The sequence below is a fragment of the Centruroides vittatus genome, unplaced genomic scaffold (assembly GCF_030686945.1).
Source record: "Centruroides vittatus isolate TY-2023 unplaced genomic scaffold, ASM3068694v2 contig_1035, whole genome shotgun sequence".
Classification (NCBI taxonomy): Eukaryota; Metazoa; Arthropoda; class Arachnida; order Scorpiones; family Buthidae; genus Centruroides; species Centruroides vittatus.
Genome location: NW_027120673.1, coordinates 312,423 through 329,683, shown reverse-complemented (window position 1 = coordinate 329,683; position 17,261 = coordinate 312,423). Strand labels below are relative to the sequence as shown.

General features: G+C 29.5%; 1 protein-coding gene across 1 annotated transcript in view; it reads right to left on the bottom strand.

Moving 5' to 3' along the window:
• Positions 1–13,881, bottom strand: part of LOC136969182 (uncharacterized) — a 30,185-nt gene extending 16,304 nt beyond the window's left edge. The window contains exons 1-2 of the mRNA XM_067263279.1: positions 13,791–13,881; positions 12,513–12,669 (exon numbers count right to left, since the gene is read on the bottom strand). Coding sequence (XP_067119380.1) covers positions 12,513–12,669; positions 13,791–13,839 — 206 coding nt within the window. The 5' untranslated portion in view covers positions 13,840–13,881. The remainder of the gene's footprint in view (positions 1–12,512; positions 12,670–13,790) is intronic.
• Between the last annotated feature and the right edge of the window lie 3,380 nt (positions 13,882–17,261).

Genomic DNA, 17,261 nt, shown 5'->3' with positions numbered 1-17,261 from the left:
GATCTTTCACTTCCAAAGTGTTTTAATATTATGAACTTTCATTTATATTGTAAACAAAGATGTTTCATGTACAGTACAACTAAAACGGTCTCATTCTATAATTTTAGAATTCAAATTTTTTCCTATTAATAATAATTAAAAATTTAGTTATTACTTAACTCTACAAAATTAGATCAAGTCTATTAAGATGCTCATTATCAGATTGTCACTATCAATTTCCGTAACAGATATAAGCATTCCTATTTATAAATTTGCATTTCTCTAGAAGTTATTGGATTGTAAAAGAACTTTTGGAATTACTATATTTATGTGATTACTGTAACTTCCTGACTATTATTCTCACAGGCGCAATTTTACATTGACAAAAAAGTTTGTCACATAATTTGTGCAAGTCATTTGTGAATCATTTATTTGCTTTCTTAGAGTATCAGAAATGAAATAATGCAATTTTAAGGACATTTAAAAGAAGTACAGTGGTGCCTTATACTTCAAACTTAATTTATTCCAGGAAGTCATTCAAACTGAATTATTTGAAGTCCAAAGCAATTTTTTCCATAAGAAATAATGGAAAGTGAATTAATTCATTTCCTGACCCTGAACAATACCCATTTCAATGCATTTAAAACTGCAAATACACATTATTTAATGTAAAAATAAGATAATTACATGCTCTAATAATAAATTAAAACTTGAAAACAATAAATAAAATACATAAATAATGTATAATAAAATAAAAATTGCATTTATTGGTTGCACACTGTCAACTTCAGCATCTTAAACATGGCCACCAAATAGGATTAATTCAAGCTCTGAATGAGACGGTTGGTACCTTATCAGAGCTGTAGAGCATACCCATAGAAGCAAAAAAGTCAAAGGAACTATACCTCTACAAAGCGACCCTTTGCAAGAACCCCCAAAATCAGGTCACGTGAGATCAAGAATTGCATTGCTCTGCTAAAACTATTGCATTTAACTATTTAGCCCAGGCAACTAAGCAGCCCATTTGATTGATTGTGAAATACTTGATGATATATAGTTTTAGGAGCCTGGGGCTCACCTCACTTGGGTGCTGAAGTGCACGACTATATGCAGAGCCTTGACGACATGGAGCATGGAGAATAAGAAGTATACTGATACACGTTAAAAATTTACCTTTGGAGGTGAATATCTTGCAAAGGATCACATGAACATGTATGGTTCCTTTGATGTTTTTGCTTGTATAAGGGGGTTTACAATTCTTGGTGGATGTGAAACCCCTCATTCAAAGCTTGAATCTTACCATCAAATCTTCCACACATGTACCACTTTCATGCTTTGTGATAAGTTCCTTTTTAATTTCAATTGTCGATAGTACAACCTTCCTTTTAGACTTTGTTGCCCTCATACCCTCTGTGGATTCCATAGTTAATAAGTAAAAGTTATATTCAGTTAAACAGAAAATTTTTGCCCATTTTAAACAGTTGTTGTTACTAAACATAGTTGTGCAATTTAACACATTATTGCTAATGAAAGATTATATTCTTTGTTTAGAAGCTTATTTTAAACTGTTTACTTCATATTGTGTTTGAAGAAAATCAAGTCAAAATATCTTCAGATAAAAAGCATATATGGCATGCTACTCTTTATAAATTTTGGAAACGATATAATGCCATAAAAACAGTAAAAAAGGTTCATAATGTGCATCGGGAAAGATGACCCTAAGCTTCAAGTATGAAAATGTGTTTTAAAAAATTTTATTCAGGAAATTTTGAGCTAATGGATAAACAATGTCCAGGCATTCAAAAGATGTTGATAAAGAAAAATTGGAACTGGAGGAAGAAACTTGCAGGAAGAAACTGATAAAAATCAATGAAAAAACCACAATATACTATATATAACCAAACATACCAAAAATGAAGGAAAAAAAGAGCACTGAAAACATACAAGTGTAACACAAGAGCAAGAGATGACTTGCATTTATGGTTCAAATGCATTTTTTCAGTGTATACATAGTTCAAACTCTGAAGCGTTCAAAGTTAAAGTCGCTTGAAGTACAAAGTACCGTGTCACCATATTCTAAAATCTAGGAAAGAAAGTAAACAATTCATTTTAATGCAGTAAAATGAAAGTATAAAATCTGTCAGTCAGTTCCTCAGGGGTCGATGAAAAGACTGAAACTTACAAATTTTGAACCGAATATAGTTAATCTTGCTAAGGATCATCAAGCTTATCCGTCTCATTGATTGTCAGTTACAAAAATTATTATTAACATATATACAATAAATGTAAAATTAAAAGAAATGTATTAAAATAGTAAGAACATTTTTTTATTTGTAACACAAACTTTTTGGTGGGGGTCGATGTGAGGTTTTGAAAAGTTGTAAGGGGTCAACGATAAAAAAGTTTGGCAATCTCTGGTCTAGATGATCTCTAAACTGTTATTGGCATATAAATGTTGTCTCTGCAATTGGCTGTTGGGTTTGGGGTTATCATTTGAATCTCAAAATTATAATAAAGTTAAAGCTAATTAATAAAAAATAAAAATAATATCCATTTTACACAAACATTGCAATATTCCCTCAATATGATTTTTGATTCCTTTGAAAATGTTGTCTTCCTGGTATTTTCACAGGTTTTTGTATTCATAAAATATTATAAAATTGCACCTTTATAAGATCCTTTATATCTCTATAACCTGTAAGAATCTCTATACCTTTTACTGAATCTATAACTGGAATAAACTTTCTTCATATCAAAGTAAAGAAGTCTTGGTTGAGGTATTGGGACAGATACTATTACTTATTATGTAAGCTAAGCTTACAGCATTTTTTAAACAAAGACAACTTGGAAATATTTAATAATCCATTCTAACCCAGCTCTTATTTTAACTAAATATAAAAACATTACCACTGGGGTATTTAAATTTCCTTTACAAACTATTTATGAGCCCTTGTCAGGTAAACTGTGTTCGGATTCGAACATAATTATATTTAGTTTGAAATGTTTATTGGAGAGCCAATAGACATGTAAATGACATTCCATTCTATTCACAAATAGAAGTGAATGACTTTGTCTTTTGTATTCTCCCTAAATAGAAACAAAACAAACTGCATAAAATTTTATTACATAAAAATATTTTTTGCCAAGGCAAGAAGTCAACTGATTTACAGCCATTTTTGCTATTATAAAAAATTGTCACAGATTATATGCATAGGCCTGGAATCTGCATCATCAGTCAGACAGTTTTTATTGCATTGTCTGTGAATTACAGGCAAGAAATTACAGTATATTTTTAGCATAAATATTTATTATATATGATATATTAAAAAAAATTATAGCTGAATCATATTAATATTTTTACATGAAAAAACTTACAGGATATTTTATAAATTTATTATTTTATTGAATTTACTTTCTCAATGCAAAGAGCAATTTTCTTGTTGAAAGTTTAAAACATTTACAACACTATCTAGTGACAATTAAAACCTTCATTAATAAACTTTAGAGTCTAACATCTGACTAAATTTAACTTTTTTAATCAATTAAAATTATTTTTCATACTTATATAAAATCATATAGCTACTCTTAAGACTTACAAACAACAATTAATGTTTTCAACCCTTTAGAAAAATTACACTAATTCTATTAAAATTATATTATGTATTGCAGGGGAGGGCAAGCAAGAGTTCAGTGGGAGCCGAAATGTAGATTTTGCGAAATGCATGGGAGCCGCAGTTCTGCACTGTCGTGGTGGATAGTATGGTAAGGCGTGCGATTTTATTTTATAATATAAATATAATATAAAACAAATATTGAATTTTTTTTAATAAACATAATTTCACAAAAATATAAAAATAAAATAGTAAAAATAATAATAAAAAACAGAAATTAACACTTTCAGCAAGAGCCGCATGTAACTCAAAAAGAGCTGTATTTGCCTATGTCTGATGTATTGTTCTATTAGAAAATATGTAAATACAGTGGTACCTCGGTATAAGTCTGCTTTAGAATATGTCCAATTCGGAATATGTCCTGTTTGGACAAAACAAATTTTGCTTGGTATACGACTTTTGTTCAGTAAACGACTTAATTCAATTATATGCACCATCTATGAACGAGTAGCACTACTGGTGTACTAGACCAGACTAGACGTTCGCAGTGCCACAGTCTATAACTTTGTTAAATTTCTTCTGATTTTAATTTGTAAGTAAAACTTTATTATTTTTATTAATCATGAATTGCAAAAAGGCAAATGAAAACCAACAGAAAACTAAAAAAATGACTAGAATCACAATGGAACTGAAAAAAGAGATTGTTGAGAAATATGAAGGTGGCATGAGTGTTCGAGATTTAACTGTTGCATACCGTATTCCGAGAACGACGATATTGACAATCGTAAAAAATAAAGACATTATAAAATCTGCTAACGTTGCAAAAGGGATTTAATCAATTTCTAAACAGAGATCAGAGACATTAGATCATGTTGAGAAATTGCATTTGCTTTGGATAAATGAAGAACAGTGTGCTGGCAACAGCATATCAGAAGCAATTATTTGTGATTATTACTGTAATAACCTTAAAAATCTATAATAAAATTTACTTTTTTATTAATGTGCTCAGTGTTTCAATTATTTTATAACTCCATTAATATACCATATTAAGAGGAGTTTTTTTTACATGAGAACGGATTAATCATTTTTACATTACTTGTTATGGGAAAGGTTGGTTTGGAATACGTCCTATTCGGTATAAGTCCAAACATCAGGAACTGATTAAGGTCGTATACCAAGGTTCCACTGTACTCTTTTGTTTGTGAAAATTGCAATACCGAAAAAGACGAGGGCTATTTAAGTGAAATTTATTCCATAAATTACTTATGTAACAAGTGATAACTAATTAAATTTACAGAGCTGTACTAGCACAAAAATGAGTATTTTGTGAAGTCAATGTAACTGAAAATAATAGCTTCTATATGTTGCGATGTTGAACAAAAGAGGTCTTTAATTCGCTCTTTAGCATGTACTAAGTTGCTTCTAGGTGTAGACAGAGCCAGCAGCGTAGCTAGCATGGGTGGCACCCAGTGCGGATATCATGGTGTCACCCTTTTTAACTCTTTTATAAAACACTATTGAATCGTATTATCTTCACACTTGAGCAACTTGAACGCTATATCGAATATGCAATGTTGCGATGTATAAGTTTAGATTTATAAAATAAATCATAACCATACATCAGTACTGCCATGTATAAAAATTCACAAAACTGTAGTGATTGCATAACTGCCCCTTGTATATATTTTAATCCGGAGTAATTATTTATTTTGTAGCTTATGTGCATTTATAAATTATCACAATAAATAAATTTAAATTATTTAATTAATATAGATAACTTGGTTAAAATGGCTTCATGCCTAAGTGATTTATCGTTGAAAAACTTTGTGATGGTTTGTTTAAGTTTTTATTTTTTTTACGGTCAGGTGTCATCCCTAAACGGGTGACACCCAGTGCAGATCACCCCCGCTGCCCCCATAGCTACGCCACTGGACAGAGCTCCACCATAAGTGAATGGTAGAGGCACCTAATGGGCCAGTTGCTGTACTGTCATATTCCAGATATGATTCACTATTCCACAAACCAGGCAAATAAACAAAATAACAAACACACTAATGTAATGTGAAAATCAAATTTAATAACAATTCTAGCTGTCAAAATTATTTTAATAGATTTTAAATTATCATCATCATCATTTTGTGCAGATAACCTATCAGTTATCTGTGTTTGAAACATTAAGAAAAGAGCTAAAATAAAACAGATAAAACCTTTTCTTCTATATAAATTAAAATAAACAGATTATATAGTAACAAGAAAAAAGTAAAATACTGTAATAGCATCATCATAAACTATTGGCACTATCCAGAATAAAATGAATGCTTCTTTTGGCATGTTAGTAGTAGTTCTGAATGTAATTTATAGAACAATGAATTTACAAAATAACATCTTAATTGTAAAATTTACATGTATTAATATGTAAAGTATATATATATAATATATATATATTGACATCAAAAAACAGCAATAAATTGTTTCAAAATCAAATATTTTTCATCTATTTAATATTAAAATTAAGTTTAGTCAAACTTAATTTTAAAAAGTTTTACAAATTGTGCTCCAAATGTTTAAAATGTAAAACAACTTGGAATTTATAACGATAACAGAATTTCAACTTCTAAATTTTAAAATTATTTATAAATTTTTTTTACATAAATCAAACACTTATTTATCTATAGTTTTAAAGTAACACTGCTCTGCATCACAATCCTCATATTTTAGTGTACTGAATATGAATCTTCTATTACCCAGTTTTTTAAAATACCACTTTTTTGTAGGAAAATGTCTGTTTTAGACAAATTTTCTGTTACTGTTGTTTGGAAAAAATAAAACCGGAAAAATCATATTTCCTTAATGTCTGGAATCATTTTAAATGGACCCTCCTAAGTCAGGTGCTACAACTTAGTAGACCACAGGTGTCAGTTGTCAGGTGGGCCCCATTCACCCAAGTGTCAGGTGTCAGGTGCGGAGACATGGCCTGTCAGCTATATAAGATCCAGCAGAGATCCAAGGAATTCAATCTTGGACTCAGACACACACACACACACACACACACACACACACACACACTCTCTCATATATATATACTCAACATATCACATGTATGAAAAAACCAGCTGAGCTGTTTCTGCTAGTTATGGAGAACTGACTTTGAAAGTGCAATGAAAATCACCAAAACCTCTAGTGTAGAAATTGTACCATTGTTATTTTGGCTGTAAAGTGGTGGGAGATTAAGACAAAACCTGGGTTCCCAAAATATATTGTAATTTGTGCAAGTGGACACTGACTGAATAATTAAAGGGCACACAAAAAACCAATGTCTTTTGCTGTCCCTATGGTCTGACAGGATCTCAGAATCACATCAATGATTGTTACTTTTGCATGACTGACATCAAAAACTTCACAGCAAAATCAAACAGCAAGATATAATATCCCAACTGTTCATCTGCATTGTAACCAATGCCCCATTATGAATCAATGCCAGTGCTAGCCCCTCTCTAAATTTCACAAGAGATTTGGAAGAGGAATTTTACCCTAAAGATACCTTGCCAAAATGACAATCAAGTTGTGTATTAAAAGAGCCACAGCTTATCAACCAGCAAAGGTAACTAAACAAATTAAACTGTTTAAAAGTATTTATAGGATGTTTAATAACACTAAATAATTATTTTTAATTAGCGTTGTCTCCCCTACTGTACGATCGGACAATAGGACTACCTCATACTTTTGTTGAGGGAAGTAGTGGCTTATGTAAATTTGAAAGCAGCTCAAGAAATTAAGTTTTAGAAAATTTACAAACGTATTATGCTGTTGATGGTAGAAGATGCCAAGGAAGAACAAACCTACTTTAAGATAAGCTATTATGAAGACAAATACATGTAAATTCTATAGGCACTTCACATCACTTGCTAAAAAATTGAATAATTAAATAATTCCTGAATTAAAATCGTCTGTTTCTTTACAATATTATTCGTAAATGCTTAAATAATCATTATTTTAATAAAATAAGTCATAATTTTAACCACAGATACAAAAAAAATGAAGAAGTTTGAGCTGATCGTCTACTCGCCATTCTAGATGTAGCAAACGCCATTATCAACTGTATAGAATTTCCAGATGGCGGCACTCATCTGTCCGCCATTCGCATTTTGGGCTGAATACGTGTGCCTCAACCTCTCTATTGACTCATCAAAGTTCAGCCTTAAAGAAGTTTTGTTGAACAGTGGCATCCATCAACAAAACATCCATCTGTTCCAATCACTAATGCTGTTCACTTCAAAGAAACTTACGAAAACACAAAGGTAATGTTGGACAAGATAAAATACAATGATCATAAATGGAATATGTGTGCTGACCTCAAAGTTGCCACAATGCTAACAGATCTACAAGAAGGATATTTTAACTTATGCTGTTTTTTTTATGTGAATGGGATAGTCAAGAAAGAACCTGTTGCTACTTCATAAAAAAGTGACCCAACTGTGCAGCAAACATACAAGGTCATAAGAATATTGCTTTTCCTGCTCTAATGGAGAAAATTAAAATTCTCTTCTCTCCTTTTCATATCAAGCTCAGTTTGATGAAAAACTTTGTGAAAGGTATTGACAAAGAAGGAGAAGGCTTTGCTTACTTGAAGCAAAAGTTTTCATCTCAGTGATGTGAAAGTAAAGGAAGGAATTTTTTGTCTCTAAGTAAGACAGCTTTTCAAGAATCCTAGTTTCAAGGAAAAACTTAACCCAACAGAAAGGACAGTATAAGATACATTCAAAAATGTGAACAAGATTTTTTGGGGAATATATAAGTTAACAACTATGAGGAAATTGTGGAGAAGTTGGTAATGTCCTACCAAACATTGGGTTGCAATATGTCACACAAGGTTCATTTCCTATTCCCATTTAGATTTTTTACCTGCCAATCTAGGAGCTGTTTCTGATGAACATGGAGAAAAGTTCCATTAGACTCTCTCTAAAATGGAAAAGTAGTACAATGGAAGGTGGAACAAGATTATGTTAGCAAATTATTGTTGGTCTCTACAGCAGGAGACTTCAGAAAAAGAATATAAAAGAAAGAAAACATATCATTAGTGTTTGTTTTTTAAATGTATAGAATTATTAAAAAGGAATAATTTGCAAATTTATTTGCATCTGATTAGCCAATTAGCAATGTGTGTAGCCAATAAATGATATTTTGAACAGAAAACGTTTTTCTTCAAAAACCTCATTTCTCAAAAGTTGGTGGTGTTAAGCCAATTCTATTGTCAGATTCATTCAGCACCATTAAAACTATAAAAATCAGTAAAAATGTTTGACAAGAACAAAAATAATTTCTTTTTTTTTGCAGAATAGTGCAATTATTTTATAAATAAGAGTATTAAATTTATTAACAAAACAAATTTTGATAAATTTTTATTTTGAAAGTTTCATACTGATCATTCTTTTCCTTAATCTTTTGTTTTTTATAATTGTTAAACTATCCTGTCAATCTTTTAATTTATAGGAACATGAGATTAACTTATTTTCAATGACCATTTAATTTTTCCTATGCCGAAAGCATTAAAAACTGATTGTTCAATATATAAATTTTCATATCACAATATTTATTCTGGCAAGTAGCAATAAGCAGCAAAATTAATGAAAGCATATTCTAAATAATGATTAATTAAAGTTTTAATCTAAATGCTATAATGCAGTGTTTCTCAAACTTTTTGGACCGCGACCCCCCTTCTGCACTTAAAAATTTCAAAGGACCCCCGAAGAATAAGTATGTCTCAAAAAACATCCCGGAGGGAGGGGGTTAGGCTCGTATTTAAATATTTATATTATTTTTATTATTTATATGTGCAATTTATTTAAGTAAAAATTATTTTATATATTTTTTATTTCTATTATTTCTAAACATGAATCTATATAAAATATTTGAAAAAATTGATCTGGCATCAATTTTTCAGTGACCCCCCCAAATATTTTTCGCGACCCCCACTTTGAGAATCACTGCTGTAATGACTTTTTCTGTAGTAAAGCTCTATACTGATTCAATTTTCACAAATAGGCAGCTATCTAAACTTATACTTGATATTAAATTTAATTACAGTTATGTAAAATAATCCAAACAGACAGAAAGGTTTATTTATACAATAAAATATTAAATCAATTACATTATTTAATTCACAGATTTATATAGCAAAAATCCCTATTTTATTTCATTAACATTCTTTAAACTGGGATGCATCATCTTTAAATCTACAGTTTTATAATTCAAATACAGTGCATTCTTACTAATCCAAACTACTATAATTTCATGTGAATTATTTGAAAGGGGGATGTGAGGCATATTATATGCCAATTTTAAATTCCAATAATGAGTTAAGACAAGAATATTAACAATTCAAACGAATATTAAAATCACAGATTTACAACAAAATCCTAAAAAATAATTGATGATGCATTACACAAAATTAAAATATTAAAACAAGTGAAACTTGTGACAAATTCCTGTTTAAAACATGTTACAATATTTTGAACAAAATTAAGCAGAAAATAATTTTAATATTTTCTGTTTAATTTTACTGAGTTTACTTTATTTTATTATTATTACTGAACAAAAGATATTAATTGAAACCCTCAGATGTATAGTGCTAACCCTGAAATCACGTTTCTGAAGTAATTGAGTTTGAACGTTTCAAAAAAAATTGTATTGATAGGTGTGTGTTAATATTTTGCTCTATGAACTTTGTCTTTTGATGTGGCTGTCATCTCATTCTGAAAACAGAAAATATTACAATTATCTGATGAAAAATCCCACAAAAAGAATTTCATGAATGAAGGTAATGTGGAATAACATTGTCTGCAAGAATTTTTGCAATTCTCAAAGCATTGCTTATTGAAAATCAAAAAATATTGTCTAGAAAATACTTTTAATTTCCACTTACTACTATTGTTTACATAATTTCATTTTTCTTGGTGTTCTCCACATCAACAAAAGCATCATCTGACTTAAAAAGTTTGGTATGCTTCAAGAACCCATCTCATCAGAGACATAATAGCATTCATTTTATTTTTTGCAATCAGCAATATCCTAGTGTACTTTTTTGCCAGTTGATAGATACAGATGTTGCTGATACTAGGATGCATTATGCGTAATTGAATAACTCAGACTCCCACAAACTGAGAGTTAGTATTATATGTCCCCGAAAGCTTCAATTATAAAATAAAAACAATAAATCCTATTTATTTACTTTTACACTTAATTTACATAATTGGGACAGTTCATAAACACCTGCAATTGAATTATGGGTAAATAGATTTCTACATTACAGAATTTAAAAAAAATAAACCAAAAATGTCATCTTTACTTTTGATTTTGTTAATTATTATTTTGAATTAAATTTAATAATTATTAAATAAAAATTGAATAAACTACTAAGTTTAATTCAAAAATTATTGTAATTATTAGTTAGTGCTAGTATAAGATTGCAGTCTAACTGCTTATCTTAAAAAAAGTATTTTATATCAATTATTATTAGTTAGCCAAACTATTGTCTAAATAATCCTAATATTAATATGATGTCCAAAAAACCTATATAAACATGCACCAAGCTTTTAAACTTGCAAGGACAGATTAATGCTGGTACTATGTGGCAACATGGCTGGACATATGATAAAACCTGGAAACAACAACACAATTTTATCATATGAAAAATCTTTATTTGAGCTTAACAAGGATTATTCAAGGATTATTATTATAGGATTATCAAGAAAAGTAGTATCTACTGTAGCAGAGTCTTTTGGTTAACTTTCACACAACCTATAAACAGCAGAATCTTCAATTGTAACCTAGGATGGTCTTTAAGAATCACCAAACTATCAAAGACTTACTAAATATAAAAATATTAATGACTAATATATACACTATATCAATAATACTTGAGAAAAATACATGCAAATCAGGATAGTTACTACAGTGTGTAGTATTTAGTAGTATAGTATTTCATGTTTGAAATGTCAGAAGATGGAGCACACTTCTGACTTAAAGATTCAGATTCATTGGCACTAGGAATAGGTTAACCTGGCCATTTGCCATTTGTAAAACAATATGAATTTGCATATAACAATCACATATAAAACAATACCCTATTATATATTTGGCACATATATTTATGTTAAAATGAGTAATGAATATTAGTTTTACAAATTTATCACATGGTGATTTAAAAAATAATCTAGGATTTCTTTTTGATTAGAACATTTAACAAAATAATTAATAAAATTGATTTGGATTAAACAAAATTCAGATTAGCAAGAATGCACTATACTTGGTGAACAATAAGACATTATATACAAATGATATTCATTTCTATCATAATTGAATTTTAATTGAAAATAATCCAACATTACTTAAGCAATAAAAGTAAATTAAAAATTGCACCTATGAGTAGTCTGTAACAAAATTATATTTAATTTACATTAAATGCTACACTGTCCAAAAATTATCAAATATATACATAATATAGCATAGAAAGATTTAAGCAAGTTGATGTATAAATATAATACAACAGATGTTATAAGAGAATAAATTCTCAATAGGATAGATAACTATAATACAAATCAAGAAATTTTACAATTTCACAAAATTAAAACTGTTTTTCTTGTATTGAAAATAATAAATAATTTTAGAGTTGTTATTTTTTGTGTGTATTTAAGTTCATTAAAACTGAACAATATATTACTATTAAAGCAGTACTATAAAATCTGTAGTTAAAATTACTTTTATTTACCAATATATAATTTCAAAAGACATTATGTACAATAATCATAATATACAATATTATAAATCAATTTTTACATTTTAAATTTTTAATGCATAATTCGATAGTGAATATTTAATAGTTCATTGTCTTTAAACCATTTACAGCACACACTGCAAGTATACCTCAATTTTCCTCTATTATGAGCTATTCTTTCATGCCTTCTCAAATTTCTACGTTGAGAATATTTTGCATTACACAATGAACACAGATAGAGATGACTAGTGTATTTTCTAGGTGAAACATCACAATATTGTTCTTGTTCACACACTTTTAACATACCTATAAAAATAATAATAAAAAATCAATGTTGTTGTTAGATGTTAAATAAAAAAAATTATTTTTTTTATAAAAAAGAATTTTAATAAAATAACATGCAATTAGGATGATTATAAAAAAAAATTCTTTTTAACTTCAAATATAAATTTATAAATAAAAGTATAAAAATAAAAAATAAAACTGTAAAAAAGAAATAATTAAAAAACTAATAATAAATTTTCATGCATGTATAATTAATATACAATAATATTTAAAAACTATATATTACCATATATAAAGATAATGTTTTCTAGCAATATATTTCTTTGGGAATCATTCTATGGAATTTTTTTAAACTAGTAAAACATTTCATTTAGTACTTGTGTGTTGTTATTAATTTAGATTATAATGACTCATATAGCTTTAACAAAATAAAAAAGCATTGATAAGAACCAATGATCTTAGCAATGCAATAGGGAAATAAAATTATTCCCATTTACATATATCACTTCAAAATAATATATTTATAAAGGAGACAAGATCTCAATTATCACATAAGTTATCTAGTGATCATTGTAAACTTAAATAAAATATAATACAGATTAAGCATGTTTCACAAACATTAATTTAAGCAAACAATGTTTAAAAAAAATAATAAAAATGATACAAAATTTATTTATAGTTTTATTTATTTAAACTTCATTAGTGTTGTAAATTTAATTTTTGATATTTGAAGTAAAATTCATCATATTTATTTGTTTAAATACATGAAAAATTCTTATATAAATGTAAAATCTGAAGAAGGAAATATATAAACACTTGTAACACAGTTCAATATAGTGAAAATATTTCATGGGATGGTATTCAAACTTAAATTTCATCATCATTTTCTAGACTACATTACTTCAGTTGTCAAGTTATTAGGTTAGTTTGAATTGATGACTATCACTTATCAGTTGCATTTACATATTTTAAGAAAAAAGAATTTATAATTAATAGCAGCTTCAAAATTGGAGTATTTTATTTGAAATTAACTAGTTATATATATAAAGATTAATTACTTATGTTTAAAAGTGTTAATCATATAATGTCTATCATATGTACTAACAAATAAAAACAAATTATAAAATTTAAAACAAACATACTGAGCACACAAATTTCTTCAATTAGAAATAAATGTAGTAGGCCTATCATAATTAATAAAATTCAAATTTTAATATTAAAATGATAAGACATTTCTGAAATAAAAAAATAATCATTAAAAGAACAGAAATAAATTCTCATATCTAATAATTTATTTTATTTATTTATTTATTTTAAATTAATAAAATGTTTATTGATTTAAGTAATAAAATTTATTGTAATTAATAAATAAAATAAATAAATAACTTTCTTTGACAAATTTTATTTCCATATAATAGCCTGATACTATACAGCAGTTGATGTGGCTTTATACTAATGAATCAGGTTTAGGAATATATATGTTTCTTTGACTGTATTTATTTTGAAGCTATCAAACAAATATAATTATTTATCATTTGTATTGAAATCATTATTGTATTTCATCAGTTGAGAAAAATATAAAATAATATAATATTATGTACTATTGAATCAACATTAAATATATTAACTCTATATTACAAAATTCAAATAATTATAATATAGACACATACACAAACAACATGTAAACAAAACATTTTTTTTCCCTGTAGTTATGCCTCAACTTTGCTCTGGCATAATGCTAGACACTAGTATTTATGCAGTGTAGGAAACACTCAAAAAATGCCAAATAATTATAAACCTTGTATAAGATAAATTTTGCCTCATAGCTGTATACATGAAAATAATATTGAATGGTATATTTATAAATTAAAAAATGATAATTTTAAACAACTATAATAATTGAATATGTATATATTGAATATTTGTCATATTGTTAGGAAATTCCTGAATACAGACACACACACTAATACACTTATTTAATTTTTTTTTGTTTTATTTTGGTTGCTATGCCTTGACTCTGGTCTGGCATGGTACACAACAACCGATGTCAACCAAGTATAACTCACTTAACCCAACATAATAATAATAATAATAATAATAATAATAATTATAATAATAATAATAACTCTCCCGTGGTCACCACCTGGTCGTGGTGGGAGAGCCCAGTAATTTTACTGATCCATAGGGCAATGCAGGCTGGAGCATAAGCTCCTGGTAGGGACACCCATGCCAGTAAGGTCTATGGGGAGAAATGAAGCTAAGAGTGACCACACCCACATTCTGTGGAGATATTCATCATGGTAATAACTAGATCAAAGTGTGATACCGGCTCGGACGTCGCCCGGGTTAACAAGGTCCGCGTTCGTGGGTTAGGCAGAGGCTCACGTTCGAAAAATAGGTCACAGTCTCCCTTGGTTACCGGTGGCGAAAGCAGCACCGGCCCAAGCATGGCAACTGCAATGCCCTCAACAGATGTGAGGAACCAACCCAGCCTTGGTGTTTCTGTGGCAATGCATCCACAGACCACAAAGGCTGGAAAACCACGCCAACGGATGAAATGGACAGTAGAAATGAACGAGTTTATCATCCGTACTTATTACACCATCACAAAACTCGAAACAAACATGACAGCATACAGACAACAACTACACCATAGATTCACACAACAGTATCCTCATCTCACTGTCACCGAACAAAGGGTTGTTGATCAAAAAAGAACAATTATACACAACAACCTTATTCCACAAACAACACTTGAACTTATCAAACAACAGGTTGCTGATCAAATACATCAACAGACAGAAACATCTAACATTAATGAAGATCATGTAACCTGTCAGGATAATCCAGCAACAAGCATTGATAATAACACACATACAACAATTACCACTAATGATACTACAGACACTTCCTCATCCATCACTGATAACATAGACTTGGATTTAGTTAATACGCTCTCACTTATATTTCAGGAAACACTCACTAAATATACAGGTACAGATCCCACACAACGACCACGAATACCAAAAATCAACACGTCAAAGAAAGTAGGAAAAACACTAAATTATGTAAACACTCACTTACTACCACACTACATTCATTCAATTTCTACACTCGCAGACATTCATACATTAGTTTATGCTGGGGCAGTCACAGTAGTGACACACCATGGACTGAAAGTACAATCACAGACAAATACACAGAAAACACAATTCTATCACAAGCCTGCCTGGCAGAGAAGAATAGAAACACAAATAAATGACATTAGACAGCAATTAGGCAGGCTAACACAATACACTAAAAACAACATAACACCCAAATTAAGGAAACAGCTCAAAAACATTTTCAAGAAAATAAAAACACACACAAAACATGAACATCACAACACACGCATTACAGAATACATTGATACACTAAAACAAAAACTTGCTGCCAAAGCACGTAGACTCAAACGATACAAAACATGTACACTACGAAAACAACAAAATAAATTATTTACAAACAATGAAAAACTCTTTTACAGACAAATTAATAACAAAGCAAACACTGATACACAGCACAGTGGCACACCAACAGAAGAAGAACTCACAACATATTGGTCTTCTCTTTGGTCCAGTGCTGTCACGCACAATGCTGATGCAGGCTGGATCGAGGAGGAGAACAGAAACTTGCACAACATACCAACTATGCCCTGTGTTGAAATAAACATACATGATTTCCAATACACTGTTAACAGAACACACAACTGGAAGACACCTGGTGTAGACAACATTCACAATTTCTGGTACAAAAAGTTTACATCACTGCACCAGGAACTAGCTAAACATCTAACACACATCATCATCAATCCACAAGACATGCCAAATTTTCTTACTCAGGGCATCACCTACATGAAACCTAAAAACAACAATACCACAGACCCCACACAATACAGACCAATTACATGTCTTCCAACACTCTACAAATTATTGACATCCTGTATTGCAAACAAAATATACAAACATGTTGAAGAACACGACATTCTAACAGAACAACAAAAAGGTTGCCGTAGAAATCACAAGGGATGCAAAGAACAGTTACTCATAGATTCAGTCATTCTACGGCAAGCACACAGACAACACAGAAACATACACATGGCATATATAGACTACAGAAAAGCATTCGATAGTGTTCCACACAGTTGGCTGCTACATATCCTACACATGTACAAAATACATCCATCACTCATTACATTCTTCCAAAACACCATGCAGCACTGGAGAACAACACTACATCTCAGGGTTAGTAACACTTCCATACAAACAAACCAAATTTTTATTAGGCGAGGAATATTTCAAGGAGATTCCTTGAGTCCTCTCTGGTTCTGCCTAGCCCTGAACCCATTATCCAACATGTTAAACAACACGCAATATGGTTACAATATCAGACACAAAAAAACAACACAGTTTACACTGTCACATCTCATGTACATGGATGACATAAAACTGTATGCATCCACACAAAAACAACTTCATCAACTCCTACAAATCACACATTCATACACCAAGGACATACAAATGGAATTTGGCCTAGATAAATGCAAAACAGTTCACATAGAAAAAGGAATCCTGAAG